The following is a 16,250-nucleotide window of genomic DNA, read 5'->3' as shown; positions in this document are numbered from 1 at the left end:
GCCTGACAGCGGCGCGGGCTGCCGCCCTCCCGCGGGAATCGCGGCCTGTCCCGCGGCTCTGCCCCCTTTTCCAGGCCTTCGCGGTGCCCTCTCGTGATGCGGGGTGACCCCCCTGCGCGCCGCGGTCCCTTCCTTCCGCGCTGAGGTCCCACAGGTTGTTCCCTGCAACGTGTGTAATAGGCTGGGGTAAATGGGATTTGCTGCTCGACAGAAGTTATCTGCTTAAAAGAAGTTAATAACCTCACGAGCGCTACTTTGCTAGCCGAAACTACTGAAATCTGGCAAGCCAATCTGACCGCAAAGTTAACAGGTTCAGGAGTTTTCATGTGGGGGGCCGGTGAGTTGCTTGGGCTTTCTCTCCTTTTTAAGGATGATACTGCATTTTGTTCCATTCAATTACTTTGCCTGACGTGTGTTTTTGCATCTCACACATTTGAAATATCTTACGAGATATTTGCGACTTTGGCTTTTAGGGTGTGTTTGCTTAAAAATATAATAGCTGAGTAAAACCTTGGTGCTCGCAGTCGAAAAGAAAGCGTCGCTTGGATCTTACGGAGTTTTTGTTGAGGTGCTAGGAGAGCGGGCCGGAGCGTTGCTTCAGAAAGTGCTGGTGAGACCCGTGTGCCACCCGTGTGCTGCAGGGCGAGTTGCACGGCGCTGTGAGCAGGGCAGGAGCAGACCCTGGCTGCCCGTTCTCACTACAGCGGCTAGCAGCGCCCTGGGACCGCAGGCAGGTGCTCCTGCCCCTCAGTGCAGCTTTAGGGCAGCAGCTTTTCCTCCCACCCCGCTACAGGAGCGTCCCTTTCCCTCGGAGAGAGTCCTCCGTCTGTTAGGACCTCCAGAACACGGCCGAGCACCAGCGCTGTTCTCTCCCGCACTCGAGGCCCAATTAAAATCAGCATTGGAATGAACTCTCAGTTAACAATCCGAGTTTAGGAATCTATAGTGAGCAAAGCAAAGCGGGAGAAGCTCTGCTGCGCTTTTATGTACGTTTTGCATTCTGGTTGCTTTCTCTTGACTTCTGAACAGCACGCTGCGCTCTGGTCTTGGGCTGCGCAAGCACCTCCCCACAAATGCATGCGTTGAGAGCAGCCTTTCAGTGGACTGAGGAGGGACGTGGACCTCCAGAGCGACTGTTAGCGGTGTTTCCCTTGACATCTTGGCCATGCTGCAGAATGTAGCACTTTGCTTGTAGCTCTGCTCTACCTGGGTCGTGTTCGTTGCTTCAGTGAAATCCTGATATTGAGGGAGCTATTTTGTTGTATTGTTACTGCATTGCTTTTTTTTAAAAAAAAAGAAAGGTAAAGAGAGGAAAAGGATGTCAGTGCCTCCTCCCCGGTTTCTGGTGACTCTATGAATCCTTCGCTTCTGCTGCGGTTTAGTTTTTCAGTGAGTTATCTTGAAACCAGCTTGCTTGAAAGGAGCACCACGATGACATTTGACTTTGGCACGGTAAGGGTGAGTGGGGATTTTTGGCATAATAAAGCTGGTTGGAAAAGCTGGCCATCATTCCGTGCTCTCCTTTCTGCTTGGTGTGAATGGCGAGTAATGGGTGGAATTTCTACAAGGTTAGCAAGGCCTCGGCTGCGTTTCCCCCGCGCGTCGCTTACGTGGCCGGCGTGAGCGAGGCCTGCGCGTGGCTGTTGCGTCCCTGCCGGCGCGAGCACACCTGGGGCCAGAGCAAGTGCTGAAGGCGTCGTTGCTACGTTGGCAGCCAGCGCGGGGTCTTTCCTGGCCCCCTCCCCGGTGCGTGCTCCGTACAGAGCGCCTGACGTTCAGCGGGTGGCACCTGCGCGTGGCCGGGGTCCGCAGCGCCCCGCGGACGAGCGTGCAGGTGCTGCCGTTGGCAGGGTCGCGCTCGCGGAGCGCTCGCAGCTCTCGGAGCGCTGGTTTAGCGAAGCTTCGCGAGGGAAGGATTCCGCTTGGATGGGGCGCGCGGCTTGGAAAGGATGCTGCTCATAGGACGTCGGCTCGCTCTTGTTGGTGACAAGAGCGATGACAGCTAATCAGGAGGAGCAGCGCGGAGGTTCCCGTGTGCTCTGAGCCCCTGCTGCTGCTCTTCCCGCAGCGTAGGGCAGACTCCTGCTGCTCGCGTGCTGCCCGCGGCGGCGCGGCCGTTCCAAGGATGACCTTAGGAACCAGCCGTGGAGCATCGTGCCGCGGTGACGGGCGCGCGGTGCCCGCGGGTGCGCCGGCAGCCTCCGGGCTGCTGTGCCGCAGTTACTAAGGGAGCTTCTGAATGAGCCGCTATAAATAGCCGCGCTCTTTGCGAGGAGACGAGGTGCCGCGTTAGCGGGGCCACCGCCACGGTGGGCCGCGAAGGGAAGTCACTCGCCGTGCGGCCGATTCTGCGTCGAGGTTCGAGAAGCCCCTCTGGGAGCTGCGTGGAGCAGCCGCGCCGCCCTCTGCAGCCGTCCTCGCTGCCGCCTTTCGTGGGGTCCTGGGCGGCTTTAGGAATCCCCACTGCTATCGCTTTTACTCTGCTCCTTGGAGAGAGATCCCCAAGTCCAAACCCCCAGGGTGTTTTTCATCTCCCCATGGATTTTCCTCTGAGCTCTTCGGTCAGAACTTGCGTGGAAAATCTTGTTGCTCAGGAGCGTTGCAGTAGATTAATGTAGTTCATGTGCACAGGGAGCTGCTCGCAGCCTTCTCCTCTGCAAGCAGCCAGGTGGCTCGAAGGAAAACCTCCAAGTTCACGTGCTCACAGCCTGGAGGTTGAGCGCGTTCACTCCAGAGCCTTGTGTTTTCCTGGGAGAAGCAGGGGAGGCCTCGCTGTCTGGAGCAGGAGATGGCTCCGTGGCCGCTTAGCGGGACGCGGTGTCCCGCCTTTTCTCATCCTCCTGTCCGTGCTCCTGAATGACCTTTCTTGTGTGTCGTTAGTGCCTTTCTCAGGTGCATGGGGCGTGTTCAAGACTGCTGCGGTGTTTCCTCGCTGTCTGTCTCTGTGCTTTACAGACCCAGTGGCAAAGCTGGAGGGGGCCGGTTCCGGCCTCGTTTGCCTCGGAACCGAATTGTGACGAGTTTCCAGCGACGGGATGTTTTGGCCTTGCAAACACTGGCCGGGATTTACCGGCCACCTTGATCCTGTCGAATTCGGATGAGTTGCAAGTGTCTCTTGGAGTATGAAAAATGCCCTTTTGAGGTCACGGGTCCAGTCCTGGGCATCACTGCGCAAACACGAGTGACACGGTCCTCGTGCTGCTTGTGGCTGGAAACGAAGCCCATGGAATTGCCGTTGCAATAGGGCTCCCAGCTGTAGGCACTTGGGGCGACAGCTTAGTTGGAAATAAGAAGAAATGATCGCTGCCAGGATGCAGGCCCCGCCGGCCGCCCGTGCAGCTCTCGCTCTTCTCCCCTCGCTTCCTGCGCGCAGGCTCTCGCCCTCGCCCCTGCAAAGGCGATTGGCAACTCTTTTTCAAGAATCCAATTGCAGAACATCCGTGTTTCCAGTTAATCCTTTTCCACTTGGGCCTCAGCAATGCGCTTGCTTCCCTGCCTCGCCACCCGCAGCTGCGTTGGTGCTCGTTTCGAGGGCCGTGCTCTGTAGCTCCCAGCTTAGTGCCTGAAGAAGCAGGCAAGTTTTCAGGTGAGTGGCATGCAAAGAAATAAAGGCCAGGACTAGGCATGTAGAAGTGCAGCGAGGATGGTACGATACTAAAACTAAACCTCTGTTTCAGCAGCTGAAATCTTCCCCTGCTGGAAGGCGCATCCTGTCAGTAGCCAAATTAAGAATTTATTATATATCCTCGCGGATCCTCGGCGCCGCCGCGCGTCCCTTGGGCAGGGACTTCCTCGTTGCGGCCACGGTGCCCGCCCGGGGCAGATCCTTGGCATCTCCTCACCTGCTCAAACGTGTTAATGTCCTTGCCTGCAAATCTAAGACTGCTTTCTCGTTGCAGGATGAACAGTTCCTAGGTTTCGGTTCGGATGACGAGGTCAAAGTACAGAGCCCCACCAGGTCCCCCACAGGTACGTCCATGTATCAGCGTCGAGAGCTGCCTTCCTCTCTTGCTTTGTGGTGGCTTGGGCACATCTCTCCTGCTTGTTGCAGTACCTTTGCATGCCTTGCTATGGGGTAATTACCTGCTGTAGCTGAACCTGTGTGTGTGTGAAATGAAGCAGCGCTCCCGCCCCAGCGCTCCGTTCCACCCACCATGGAGAGCGCTGCAGCCCGGCTGCTTCCCTGGGGAAAGAGGGGCCCTGTCCAGCCCGCGGGGTGACCCGGGCTGGGCAGAGCTGGGTCCCGGCTGTGGACTGAGGCGCTCCACGAGCACGGAGTGATGGCGCCTGGAAAGCCACAACCTGCCTCCTCACCGTACGGCAGCCTCCCCGGGCACGTTGCTCGTGGCGTACGGACCTGTCTGTTAGCAGAGCGGGTGCACGGAACTGCAGGAGGGGACTTTTCCCCTTCAACTGCCTTTTAACGCGGTTGAGGCATCGTACCTGCCTTTAAGAGCTGTTGCTCCCCTTCACAGCCGGGGGGCTGCCCGCTTAGTGCGCGAGCATCTGTAGTTTTGCGAACGGGCAAGCGTGCCTCTTTTAAACTGAATTGTTTAAATCATATCTCATGTGGGGGCAGAGGATTCTGTTGAGGGAGCTCCTTACCGGTATCACGATGGAGCTGCGTTCTTATTTATTAATGTACTTAAATAGTTTTGGCCAGTGGCTGCTAAGCAAAGGCTCGGGATGGCACGGCCCGGCGCTCGCGGAGGTTAACGTGTGCTCTGCATTCTCTGCTTCCCTCGCAGCCAAGTCGAGTCCGCGCAAACCGCGCGGGAGGCCCCGCAGCGGCTCGGACCGGAGCTCGGCCGTCCCGTCGGACTCGTCCTCCGTGTGTTCCCCCGCGAGCAAGTCCGAAACCGCGTCCATGGAGAAAGCCAAGAGGAAGGAATCGAAGAGCGGGGAGAAGAGGCGCGGGAGGCCGCCGACGCTCGCGAGCGTCAAGTTCAAACTGTCGCAAGTCAAGGACGCGTCGGACGCTCAGAAGGGAAGCGGCAAAGAGGAGAAAGAAAGCCTGAAAAAAATCAAAAGGTCACCCTCCACTACGTTCCAGCAAGCCACGAAAATCAAGAAGTTACGAACTAGCAAACTCTCCCCGCTAAAATCCAAATTCAAGGCAGGGGCCAAACTGCAGATCGGGAGGAAAAGCGTTCAGATCGCGCGCAGGAGAGGCAGGCCGCCGGCGTCGGAGCGCGTCAAGGCTTCCTCTGCCCCGGTGCTCAACTCGCAGCTGGAGAAACCGCAGCGGGCGCGCAAGGAGAAGGACGGCACGCCGCCGCCGCCGAAGGAGGAGAAGGCCGCCGTGAGGCAGAGCCCGCGCCGCATCAAGCCCGTTAGGATCATCCCCTCCACCAAACGGACCGACGCGGCGATCGCCAAGCAGCTCCTGCAGAGAGCTAAAAAGGGGGCGCAGAAGAAGATCGAGAAGGAAGCGGCCAAGCTGCAGGGCAGGAAGGGCCGGACCCAGCTCAAGAACATCCGGCAGTTCATCATGCCGGTCGTGAGCGCCATCTCCTCCCGCATCATCAAAACACCCAAGCGCTTCATCGAAGACGAGGACTACGACCCCCCTATCAAAATATCGCGGCTGGAATCGACGCCCAACAGCCGCTTCAGCGCCACGTCGTGCGGCTCCAGCGAGAAGTCCAGCGCCGCGTCGCAGCACTCCTCGCAGATGTCCTCGGACTCCTCGCGCTCCAGCAGCCCCAGCGTCGACACCTCCACGGACTCGCAGGCTTCCGAGGAGATGCAGGCGCTCTCCGAGGAGCGCAGCAACACTCCGGACGTGCACGCGCCGCTGCCGGTCTCGCAGTCCCCCGAGAACGACGGCGGCGACAGGAGGAACCGGCGCTTTTCGCTGGCCGAGAGAAGCTTCGGCCAGAGGGGCGCCAAGAAGCTGCCGGCGCTGCCCAGCGCGCCGCCGCAGCAGCCCTCGTCGTCGCCGCCGCCGCCGCTGCTGTCGCCGCCGCCGCCGCCGCTGCAGGCCGCGTCGGGGCTGGCGGAGCACACGCCGTGGCTCATGCCCCCCACCATCCCGCTGGCGTCGCCCTTCCTGCCCGCGTCGGCCGCGCCCGTGCAGGAGAAGCGCAAGTCCATCCTGCGCGAGCCCACCTTCCGCTGGACCTCCCTGAAGCACTCCCGCTCCGAGCCGCAGTACTTCTCCTCCGCCAAGTACGCCAAAGAGGGGCTCATCCGCAAGCCCATCTTCGACAACTTCCGCCCGCCGCCGCTCACGCCGGAGGACGTGGGCTTCGCGTCGGGCTTCTCGCCACCGGGCGCGCCGGCGCCCGCGCGCCTCTTCTCGCTGCACCCCGGCCCGCGCTTCGACGTGCACAAGCGCAGCCCGCTGCTGCGCGCGCCGCGCTTCACGCCCAGCGAGGCGCACTCCCGCATCTTCGAGTCCGTGACGCTGCCCGCCGCGGCCGCCCGCGGCGCCGCCGGGACCCCCGCCGCCGGCGGCTCTTCTCGGAAGCGGAAGAGAAGAGTGTTCAGCCCCATCCGCTCGGAACCCCGGTCTCCTTCGCACTCCATGAGGACGAGAAGCGGGCGACTTAGCAGCTCTGAGCTGGCAACTCTCACCCCACCGGCTTCTGTCTCTCCCTCATTAACTAGCATCTCTGTTAGTTCTCTTGCCACTAGTGCCTTAAATTCAACTTTCACCTTTCCCTCCCATTCCCTCACGCAGCCCGGGGAGTCGGCGGAGCGAAGCCAGAGGCCGAGGAAGCAGCCGAGCGCTCCGGCAGAGCCCTTCTCATCTACCAGCCCCGCTCCTCTCTTTCCCTGGTTCGCATCGAGTCCCCAGACAGAGAGGGGGAGAAGCAAGGACAGGGCCACCGAGGAGCTGTCCAAGGAGAAGGATGCTGACAAAAGCGTGGAGAAGGACAAGAGCAGAGAGAAAGACAGAGAGAGAGAAAAGGAAAACAAGCGGGAGTCAAGGAAAGAGAAAAGGAGGAAAGGGTCAGAAATTCAGAGTAGCTCTGCTTTGTTTCCTGTAGGTAAAATGCCCAAAGAAAAAGTTGTCAGTGAAGATGTTGCAGCATCATCCTCTGCCAAAAAGCCCGCCGGGCGGAAAAAGTCGGCGGCGGTAGAGCCCGCGGCAGACGCTGCCGCGGCCGCCCCGGCAGACACGGCCGCGGTCAAAGCCAAGCCGTCCAAGAAAGGCAGAGGGGGCTCGGACAAATCCGAGCTGGAGCTGAGCCCCGCGGCGCCGGCCCTGGAGAAGGAGAAGGCCCTGCGCCTCTCGGCTCCGTCGGCGAGCGCCGTCAAACATTCCGCCTCCTCCATCAGCTCCATGCTGGCCCAAGCCGACAAGCTGCCCATGACCGACAAGCGGGTGGCCAGCCTCCTGAAGAAGGCCAAGGCGCAGCTCTACAAGATCGAGAAGAGCAAGTCCCTCAAGCAGGCCGACCCGCCGAAAGCGCAGGTACGGCCTCCCCGAGCCTGTGGAGCGGCTCCGTGGCTCTTCCTCCCGACCCCGTAACTCTGCAGGGGAGCGATCTCTTAATTTTGGGAGAGAGCGACATTCCCTGGGTCTTTGGATGTGATGGAAAAGCAGCTTCCCAGCGCTTTCCTCTCTTTCCTCCCTGTTCCCCTCACCTCCAAAAGACCCTTCCTAGCTGATGGCTCAGAGGACCGTGTCCTTATTTTTACTCTGATCCGTATGAAGTGCAACCTTGGATACAGTTTAGGTGTTCTTAGGTTACCTTGACGTTTCTGTTGCCTGTTTTCCGATCGCATTTTGATCCCTTTCTTACAATGCTGTTCTCACGCGCTAGGGACAGGAGAGCGATTCCTCGGAAGCGTCCGTGCGAGGCCCGCGGATCAAGCACGTGTGCCGGAGGGCGGCGGTGGCGCTGGGCCGGAAGCGCGCCGTGTTTCCCGACGACATGCCCACTCTGAGTGCCTTACCGTGGGAAGAGCGGGAGAAGATACTGTCTTCCATGGGCAACGATGGTGCGCGCCCCCCTTTGCCTTGTGTCTCTGCGTTCGGACGCGTGTTCTGTTCCATCCTCTCCTAATGGCCTCTTTTCCCATGTAATATATGTGGGGACGTATCTGAACAACTGAGCACTTCAATTAATTGCAAGGGGAAGGTAGATTAAACAGAATGGTGCTCATTTTTTAATTAAAATGCTCCCGTAACTATGTTTTATAAAACTATGAGCGCTAAGTTCTCAGTCTCCTGAAATGTGTGTGTGTACATATGTGTTTATATATATATATGCACACAAACACGCAGATCTAGATGTACGTGTGTGGCTATGCAGCTGTATCCAGGCACACCCGTATATTTGCACGTGTGTGTGTGTGTGCAGCAGTAGAGGAACTCGTGCCTGGTAGAAGGAATCCCATGTGCAAGCCGGGCGCTTAGGAAGCCCTGAAGGGGCATTCACGTTGCTGGCTCTTTCGGCAGATAAGTCGTCGATAGCTGGCTCGGAAGAGGCCGAACCTCTCGCTCCCCCCATCAAGCCCATCAAGCCGGTGACCCGCAACAAGGCGCAGCAGGAGCCCCCGGTGAAGAAGGGCCGCCGCTCGCGGCGCTGCGGGCAGTGCTCGGGCTGCCAGGTCCCCGAGGACTGCGGCGTCTGCACCAACTGTCTGGACAAGCCCAAGTTCGGCGGGCGCAACATAAAGAAGCAGTGCTGCAAGTGAGTGTGTCTGCGAGGCCTTCGGGAACGCGGCGCGGGCTAAGGCTGCGGCGCGGCGGGGCTAAGATTGGATCTAAGAGACATGGGGAGACAGGCAGAGTCTGAGGAAGCTTCCCGAGACCTCTCAAATGCCAGCGCCTAAGAAATGCGCTCGATGGAGGGGTTTCCAGTGCAACAGGGGGTTTGCACTGGTGGTTTCATTAACCTGAACACTGCGGAGTGTGGCAAACCGAGAGGAGGATGCAAGGGAAAATAAAAAGCTTCTTTCTTTTTTTTATTATTTTTTCTTCTTTTTTAACTTAAAAATGTTTGGAAAAGGCTGTTGGGAATGTTGATTGATTGGTGGGATTTTTCTTCTCGTTTTTCACTGGCACAACACTTTTTCTTCGCAGAATGAGGAAATGCCAGAACCTGCAGTGGATGCCATCCAAAGCGTATCTTCAGAAGCAAGCAAAAGGTAGGCTGAAGGACTTCCCTCCTCGAGTGCAGCGTTGGAGAGACAGATCTTGTATCTCAAACGTTTCTCTTCGCACCGTCAGTGCTGGCCTCCTGCAGGTTACCGTGGCCGGGATCAGGTGGTGGCTCCAAACTCCTGCAAATCCGCCATACGGAACCTGCCTTCTCTTTTGTGCGCTTAAGCCGTGAGGGTGCTTTACTGCCGAAGCATTTTGCTTCCTGATCTGTCAGAGTAGAGGCCCAAACTGTTGGTACAGAGGTGGGAACGGGAGTCAAGTGCATTAGTTTTACTGACAAAACTGTTTTTCTTCTGCCATACTGATTTTTCCTTCACACAAAGGAACAACAACAACATCAATATGCCTCCTTCTTTACCTAAAAGTGCTGTGTGTTGTTGGAAGTGATGCAGTTACATCCGTGTGACCATATTGATGCTATTCTTCCTAGCTGCAAAAAAGAAAGAGAAGAAATCCAAGGCAAACGAGAAGAAAGAAAGCCACTCTGGGAAGAACCAGCTGGACTCGGGGCAGAAGCCGGCTGCGCCGCCGGCCGTGGCCAGAGAGGAGGCTGCGGCGAGGAAGAGCAGCGAGCCGGCCCGCAAGGGCGTCGAGGAGAAGCAGGAGGACGGGGCCGCGGCGGCGCCGGCGGCGGAGCCCAAGCAGGGCCCTGCGGCGGGCGCCAGGAGGACAGGCAAGCAGGTCCCGCCGCCCGCGCAGCTGCCGCCCGCCCCGCCGCCCAGCGCCGGCCCCGCCAAGAAGGAGGCACCCAAACCCGCCGCTGCTGAGCCGAAGAAAAAGCAGCCCCCGCAGCCAGAAACAGGTAAATGTGCCCCTCTGCCTTCCGTGTGCTTGCATCGAATAAGTACAGCTGCAGATGAGGTAAACACTGCTGAAAAGTGGGGTTTTAAAAGGGTAAGTGCTTTACGACCTGCTGAAATTACAGCAAGTTATTTGAGGGGACTTCACCTAGAATTGCGGTCCTTCTGTTGAACTATCCTGCACATACGCAGGTGGCTGAGAGGATGCCCATCTTTAATACGATTTTTAGTCGTGCAGTCGTGGCAATCTTAACTAGTCGTTGTAATAGCAATAAGCTTCTTATTGCCAGTGTGCACGTGCGGTACAATCACGTCATCTCTCACTACTAAAGCATGGCCTGCTATTGTGTGGGGTGCATAACAGAATGAGCAGCAACACGAGAGGCAGCTCCAGCAGTTCAGTGTCTAGGCCCCTGAGACACCTGGGGTTTTAGCAGGGCAAGTCCCACGTTCTGTCTTGAGGAGAGGTTCAAGTCACAGCTGGTGATGTGCAGTCGCGCAAGGGCGAAGGGAAGTTCCAAGCTAACATTCATCTCGCGCTACGAGATTTGTGTAGTGCTTTTTCTCTCTGCAGGTGGTTGCTAGTCACTTGAATTACTCACTCCTTGCCCTCTCCCTAGGCACAGAACAAAGCAAACAGAAGAAAATTGCTCCTCGTCCAACTTTCCCTGTGAAACAGAAACCTAAAGAAAAGGTGAATACTATTTGGTGTGTTGTGTTGCGTTCCTTTGCACTCAATACATCTCAAGAGGCCGAAACTTGTGTGAGTTGTAGCTGTCTGGGTAGACGTGTATCATCCTTACTGACCTTTTGGCAATTCTTTGTGCTCAAAACTTCTTAATTCTGTGCTGTTTTTTTTTTGTTGGTGGTGGTGGGGTTCTCTTGCCCGTGAATTTTCTGAAGCATTTCCTGCGGTTTATTGTCCAAGAGGAATGCCTGGGGTTGGGATTAACGGAGGCTGCTTTTCGCTTGCCTAGGAAAAGCCCCCTCCTCTCAGCAAGCCGGAAAGCAGCACGCTCAATTTGCTCAGCACTCTGACTAATGGAAGCAGTTCCAAGCAAAAGGCACCTACAGACGGAGTCCACAGGATCCGGGTGGATTTCAAGGTAGAGGACCGAATGTTTTAAGTATTTCAGTATTAGCTGACCCTAAGAGCTGCAGTGTCCCTCAAGAGTGCTGAGAGAGACCTCTGAGTTTGCGTGTCTGGTCCCCTTCAGAGAGAGCTGTAAGTAGGGGCCTTCATGACACGTCATCAGTTTGGTTATTTTTAGAAGTTTGTTCTGCCTTTTTTTTCTTACGATTAGAGTACTGGACGAAGAGACAATTAAACCTTTAAAACCTTAACCCTCACAGTGAGGATGAGCAAGCATTTGAGGTTTACGAAGAATTATTCCATTAAGATGGAACTATAAAACCTTACCAGCACTTGAGTCAACAAGATTTGGGGAAAATGTTAGTAATTTGTAATTCACAATGTTTTGGGTATATTTGGGGTGTTTAAACTGATCAAATCATGTACTTTTCTGAGCCAGAGCTGTTGAAATAATAAAATTTTATACTTTCCTATTTGAATTTTTCAGTCCCTCTATAAGGTTTACTACTGGAGACTATAGCGAGATCTCCAAAGTGTTTTTACGAATACAGAGTTTTAATAAAGACTAATTATTCTGACAATTCATTTTTAGTAGTAATTCTGCACTCGTGGAAAGCCTTGTCTTGCTCGTTAAGGCTGCTTTCTGCAGAGCCAAGGGTAGTCTATTACTGAGCTCGTTTGCCAAGAATAGTGGTAAGATGTGACTCTCTTGACGTGCGTTGCAAAGCAGACCAAGGTAGCAGTGAAAATACCGTGGGTTTTGGCGCACGTAACGGCAGGCCGAGCCCGCGCGCAGCGGCAGCGTGAGCGCGTTGTACTGATGCTGCCTCTCTCTGTTCTGCATGCTGACGTGTCCTTTTGTGCTTTCAGGAGGACTGTGAAGTGGAGAATGTTTGGGAGATGGGGGGGTTAGGCATCGTCACCTCGGTACCTATTACTCCCAGGGTGGTCTGTTTTCTCTGTGCCAGCAGTGGACATGTGGAGGTAAAGCACTGTGTTCTGCTGTCGATGACTTGCAATTGTGTGCCCTGTTACAGAACGAACAACGCCCTCGTGCAATTCCCCTAATCCAGAGGAAATTGGGGGAAAAATAAAGGGGGGGGGGTTACGATTTTTAATGTGAGCACCATCGCGTGCGGGTCCGTTTGGACCCGGAGCCCTTCCCTTGTCAGTCCCGCCGCTCCCTGCGTGGTGGCTGCTCGGTGCCTGCTCTTGGTAGCCACGTGCCCTGCTGGGTACCCGGCCGCAGCGCGTACCCGTGCCGGAAAACGCCCGGGGTGGCCGCCGAGGTGGAGCGGAGGCACGAGGCCGCGCTCGGGGCTCGAGGAGAGCGGCCGAGTGGCTAAGCGCCGCCTCCCTGTCTTGCAGTTTGTGTATTGCCAGGTGTGCTGCGAGCCCTTCCACAAGTTCTGCCTGGAGGAGAGCGAGCGGCCCTTGGAGGAGCAGCTGGAGAACTGGTGCTGCCGCCGCTGCAAGTTCTGCCACGTGTGCGGGAGACAGCACCAGGCCACCAAGGTACCCCGGGCGGCACGCGGGGGCCTTGTCCTGCCGGGACGCGCGGGCCGGGGGCAGCGGGAGACACGGGCCAGGAAGCAGCGGGAAGCAGGAGCTCTGCCCCACGCTGCTGGGCTGAAGTCAGTCATCTCGAGTGCCTTGGCTGCAGCGCTCCCCTGTAGCCCCCCTTAGTCTCACCTGGAAGGAATACGCCCAGGATTGGGCATCGCTCCCTTGCGGGTTCTCATCAAACGTATTTTTTCCCACTGTTTTTGCAGCAGTTGCTGGAGTGTAACAAGTGCCGAAACAGCTATCACCCTGAGTGCCTGGGCCCAAACTACCCCACAAAACCCACCAAGAAGAAGAAGGTTTGGGTGAGGCTTCTGGATTTCTTTCTTTTGCCCTCGCGAAATAACAAAAAGTGGGAAAGGTATCGTTAGGAGTAAGGAATGGAAGCCAGTGGGCAAAGCCAAGTGGCTCCTGCCAAATGTGTCTCTCTTTCCAGATATGTACCAAGTGTGTTCGCTGCAAGAGCTGTGGATCGACAACCCCAGGCAAAGGGTGGGATGCGCAGTGGTCGCACGACTTCTCGCTGTGTCATGATTGTGCCAAACTCTTCGCTAAAGGTACCAAACTCTGGGGTTACTTAGGGCAGGGATGCACTTACTCAGGTGTCTCCTGATGGGACAGCCCCAGAGAAGGGTGAAATGAGGCCCTACCAGCTTGTCCACGGTCTAAACAGAAACATGCAGCCCACTGTTGTGCTCAAGACTCAGAGCCTGTATGAAAAAACCTGCGTGGAAACCTAGTTCTGAGGTTTTACACTACCAAAGTCGCTGCTGTTTTAGTGACTGAGTTTGAGATCTCCAGAATTTCAGCGCTGTCAAATACATTAGCCATTATTAGAGACCTGTTGGTGCTGGGCATTGGGTAGCAGCTGAGAAACTGATGTTCTACACGAATCTTGACTTTGATTTATTACTTTAAACTAGTAATTCATGTTTTTATCAGCTGAAGTGATGATTAAAAAGCTGTCTTGTTTGCAGGAAACTTCTGTCCTCTCTGTGACAAGTGTTATGATGATGATGACTATGAGAGCAAGATGATGCAGTGTGGCAAATGCGACCGCTGGGTGCACTCGAAATGCGAAAACCTTTCAGGTAAGGCCAGCAAGGGCACGGAATAGGGGTGTTTCCCTGGATCCCTCTGTGAGGAAGTACTTCAGATGGTTATTCTCCGGTTGGGCTTCCTTTCTGTTTTGCCTGCAGACGAGATGTACGAGATCCTGTCAAACCTGCCCGAGAGCGTGGCGTACACCTGCATTAACTGCACGGAGCAGCACCCCGCGGAGTGGCGCCTGGCGCTGGAGAAGGAGCTGCAGGCGTCGCTGCGGCAGGTGCTCACAGCCCTGCTCAACTCCCGCACCACCAGCCACTTGCTGCGTTACAGGCAGGTGAGCTGAGGCCTCCTCTTCGTGGGCGCTCCCTGGAAGCTTCATTGCCTGGGGCTCTGCTGCATTTTATTCTTCCTGCGCCCCACGCTTCGTAAAGTGACTTTCCTGTCCTTAAAACAGCGTTCCTTATCACTGTTTTCTTTCTTTTGTTCTTTCTTATGAAAACTTATAGATTCGGGTATCTGTGGTGTGATTTCTGAGGACAAAAAAAAATAGGATAGCTGAAAGAATAGGCAGGTTTGGGGTGAAAGCACCTCTTTGAGAGAAGAGGAGGCGGCTGAAATACATATTCAGAAATATGACCCCTGAAAAACGAGTTGAAAATTTGTATCCGATCTGTCTGCCTGCTGTGTAGTCGGCAGCAAAAAGCTGCTTATGTGTCTTTTTGTGAGTGTCGCTGTGCGTGTTAGAGGGGAACACGGGCTTGGACTCCCCCTTCTTTCGCCGTGTTGAGAGTTAAGGTGAAAGCGGGCGCGCAGGAGAGCGCGTTGTGAGCAGCAGCCGCGCTCCGGTTCCAAACGAGCAACTGTTGGTTTGTTGTCGTGCACAGGCAGCCAAGCCGCCGGATTTAAATCCCGAGACGGAAGAGAGTATCCCGTCTAGGAGCTCTCCTGAGGGTCCGGACCCTCCTGTCCTGACCGAAGTCAGCAAGCAGGAGGAGCAGCAACCTCTCGATCTGGAAGGAGTGAAAAGGAAGATGGATCAAGGAGGTTACACGTCTGTGGTATGCCAGAGTTTTACAGTTTTGTTCCAGTTAGAATACATCCTGTGAACTGCTTTACTTGTGACTGAGCACGCTGAAGCTTTCTCTTTGTGAACAAGGAAACGGGTTAATGGGGCGCTAAAAACAAATCTGCCTGGCACTCCTGTTGATATTGGCCCAAACACACATAAATCACGCTGCTGTACGAGCACCTTTACCCAACGGGGGTACCTGGTTAAAGCACCTCTACTCGTAGCCAAGCGTTTGTGCCCAGGGAAGCAGGATCTAGGTCACGTCTTATGTGCAGCGTCCAACAGAAAGCCAAGGCAAATGACACAGATGACGGTCCCTTATCTGGAAACTAATAATTCCTGTTTGGAGGCTTAATCTCTTCAGGAGCGGTTTGCACAAACCGCTAATAAGAAGCGAGTCAGTTTTTGCTGTGGGGACCAGTTGTTTCCTTCTCTGTCCCAAGCCTGTGACCCAAAGGCCAAGTCTGTATTGCAGAGCGTCACTGCCAACACGCTGGTGTCAGGCTGTGGCCAAGCATGGCAGGTAGCTGGAGCGAAAGTCGGTGGGCAAATTCAGATTTAAGGAGGCAACGAGCAATTACGGTTGTGTTTGTTCAGCAATTCAGTGAGTCAGTTTGCAAATACCCCAGCTCCTTGCTTTTTACTACCAAATTCTTTTTCTGCATACATCGGTGCTCTAGTCATCAAGAGGTCCGTTTGATGCCTTAAAAAATAGAGGGGGGCGGGTATAGCTGTGCAAGAGACAATCCTGCTGATATGAAATTTTGTGGCTCTTTTATAGTTGGAATTTAGTGATGATATTGTGAAGATAATTCAAGCAGCCATTAATTCGGATGGAGGGCAGCCAGAAGTTAAAAAAGCCAATAGCATGGTCAAGTCCTTCTTTATTCGGGTGAGCAGGACAGCAGTTACTTTGAAATGTGCTTTCTATCATCTCACTGTTTATGTTGCTCTTGGAATCCACAAGGTCCATCGCTCCTTGTTGCTTGGGCATTTCCAAGATTTTTAATAATACCTTCTCAGAGCTCTTAATGCAATCTTGCTAGCTATACATTAGCAGTGAATCTTGGCTGAAATTCTTGGGATTTTTAGGTATGTTGCATAACATTTCTAACTGCGTGTTGTTCCCCTTCAGCAAATGGAGCGTGTTTTTCCATGGTTCAGCGTTAAAAAATCCAGATTCTGGGAGCCGAATAAAGTCACGAGCAAGTAAGTAGCAGTTACGCGTCCGGTCTGTCGCCGCGGGAAGGGGCGGCACCGCGAGGCGGGCGGCCGCGCGGGCCGCGTCCGGCGCTCACGCTGCCTCCGCGTCGCCTCTCCAGCAGCGGGATGCTGCCGAACGCGGTGCTGCCCCCGTCGCTGGACCACAACTACGCTCAGTGGCAGGAGCGGGAAGAGAACAGCCGCACGGAGCAGCCCCCTCTCATGAAGAAGATCATCCCAGCTCCGAAGCCCAAAGGGCCGGGAGAGCCAGATTCACCGACTCCTCTGCACCCGCCCACGCCACCCATCTCTAGTAAGGAAACAGATTGCGGCGGCGATAGCCAGAGCGCT

The 16,250-nt window shown here is 55.5% G+C and overlaps 1 protein-coding gene across 1 annotated transcript in view; it reads left to right on the top strand.

Moving 5' to 3' along the window:
* The window catches only part of KMT2A (lysine methyltransferase 2A), a 30,364-nt gene that overhangs the window by 551 nt on the left and 13,563 nt on the right, over nt 1-16,250 (top strand). Inside the window, exons 2-19 of the mRNA XM_088540221.1 lie at nt 3,900-3,969; nt 4,749-7,423; nt 7,776-7,953; nt 8,414-8,648; nt 9,041-9,105; nt 9,552-9,923; nt 10,542-10,615; nt 10,899-11,027; nt 11,885-11,998; nt 12,383-12,529; nt 12,787-12,882; nt 13,014-13,134; nt 13,555-13,668; nt 13,777-13,961; nt 14,512-14,685; nt 15,478-15,588; nt 15,832-15,905; nt 16,019-16,212. Of these exons, the coding sequence (XP_088396347.1) occupies nt 3,900-3,969; nt 4,749-7,423; nt 7,776-7,953; nt 8,414-8,648; nt 9,041-9,105; nt 9,552-9,923; nt 10,542-10,615; nt 10,899-11,027; nt 11,885-11,998; nt 12,383-12,529; nt 12,787-12,882; nt 13,014-13,134; nt 13,555-13,668; nt 13,777-13,961; nt 14,512-14,685; nt 15,478-15,588; nt 15,832-15,905; nt 16,019-16,212 (5,128 nt within the window). The remainder of the gene's footprint in view (nt 1-3,899; nt 3,970-4,748; nt 7,424-7,775; nt 7,954-8,413; nt 8,649-9,040; nt 9,106-9,551; nt 9,924-10,541; nt 10,616-10,898; nt 11,028-11,884; nt 11,999-12,382; nt 12,530-12,786; nt 12,883-13,013; nt 13,135-13,554; nt 13,669-13,776; nt 13,962-14,511; nt 14,686-15,477; nt 15,589-15,831; nt 15,906-16,018; nt 16,213-16,250) is intronic.

This window comes from Tinamus guttatus, unplaced genomic scaffold (assembly GCF_059628265.1).
Source record: "Tinamus guttatus ecotype Peru unplaced genomic scaffold, ASM5962826v1 Tinamus_guttatus_pri_ptg000057l, whole genome shotgun sequence".
NCBI lineage: Eukaryota > Metazoa > Chordata > Aves > Tinamiformes > Tinamidae > Tinamus > Tinamus guttatus.
This window is presented reverse-complemented; position numbering and strand designations above follow the sequence as displayed.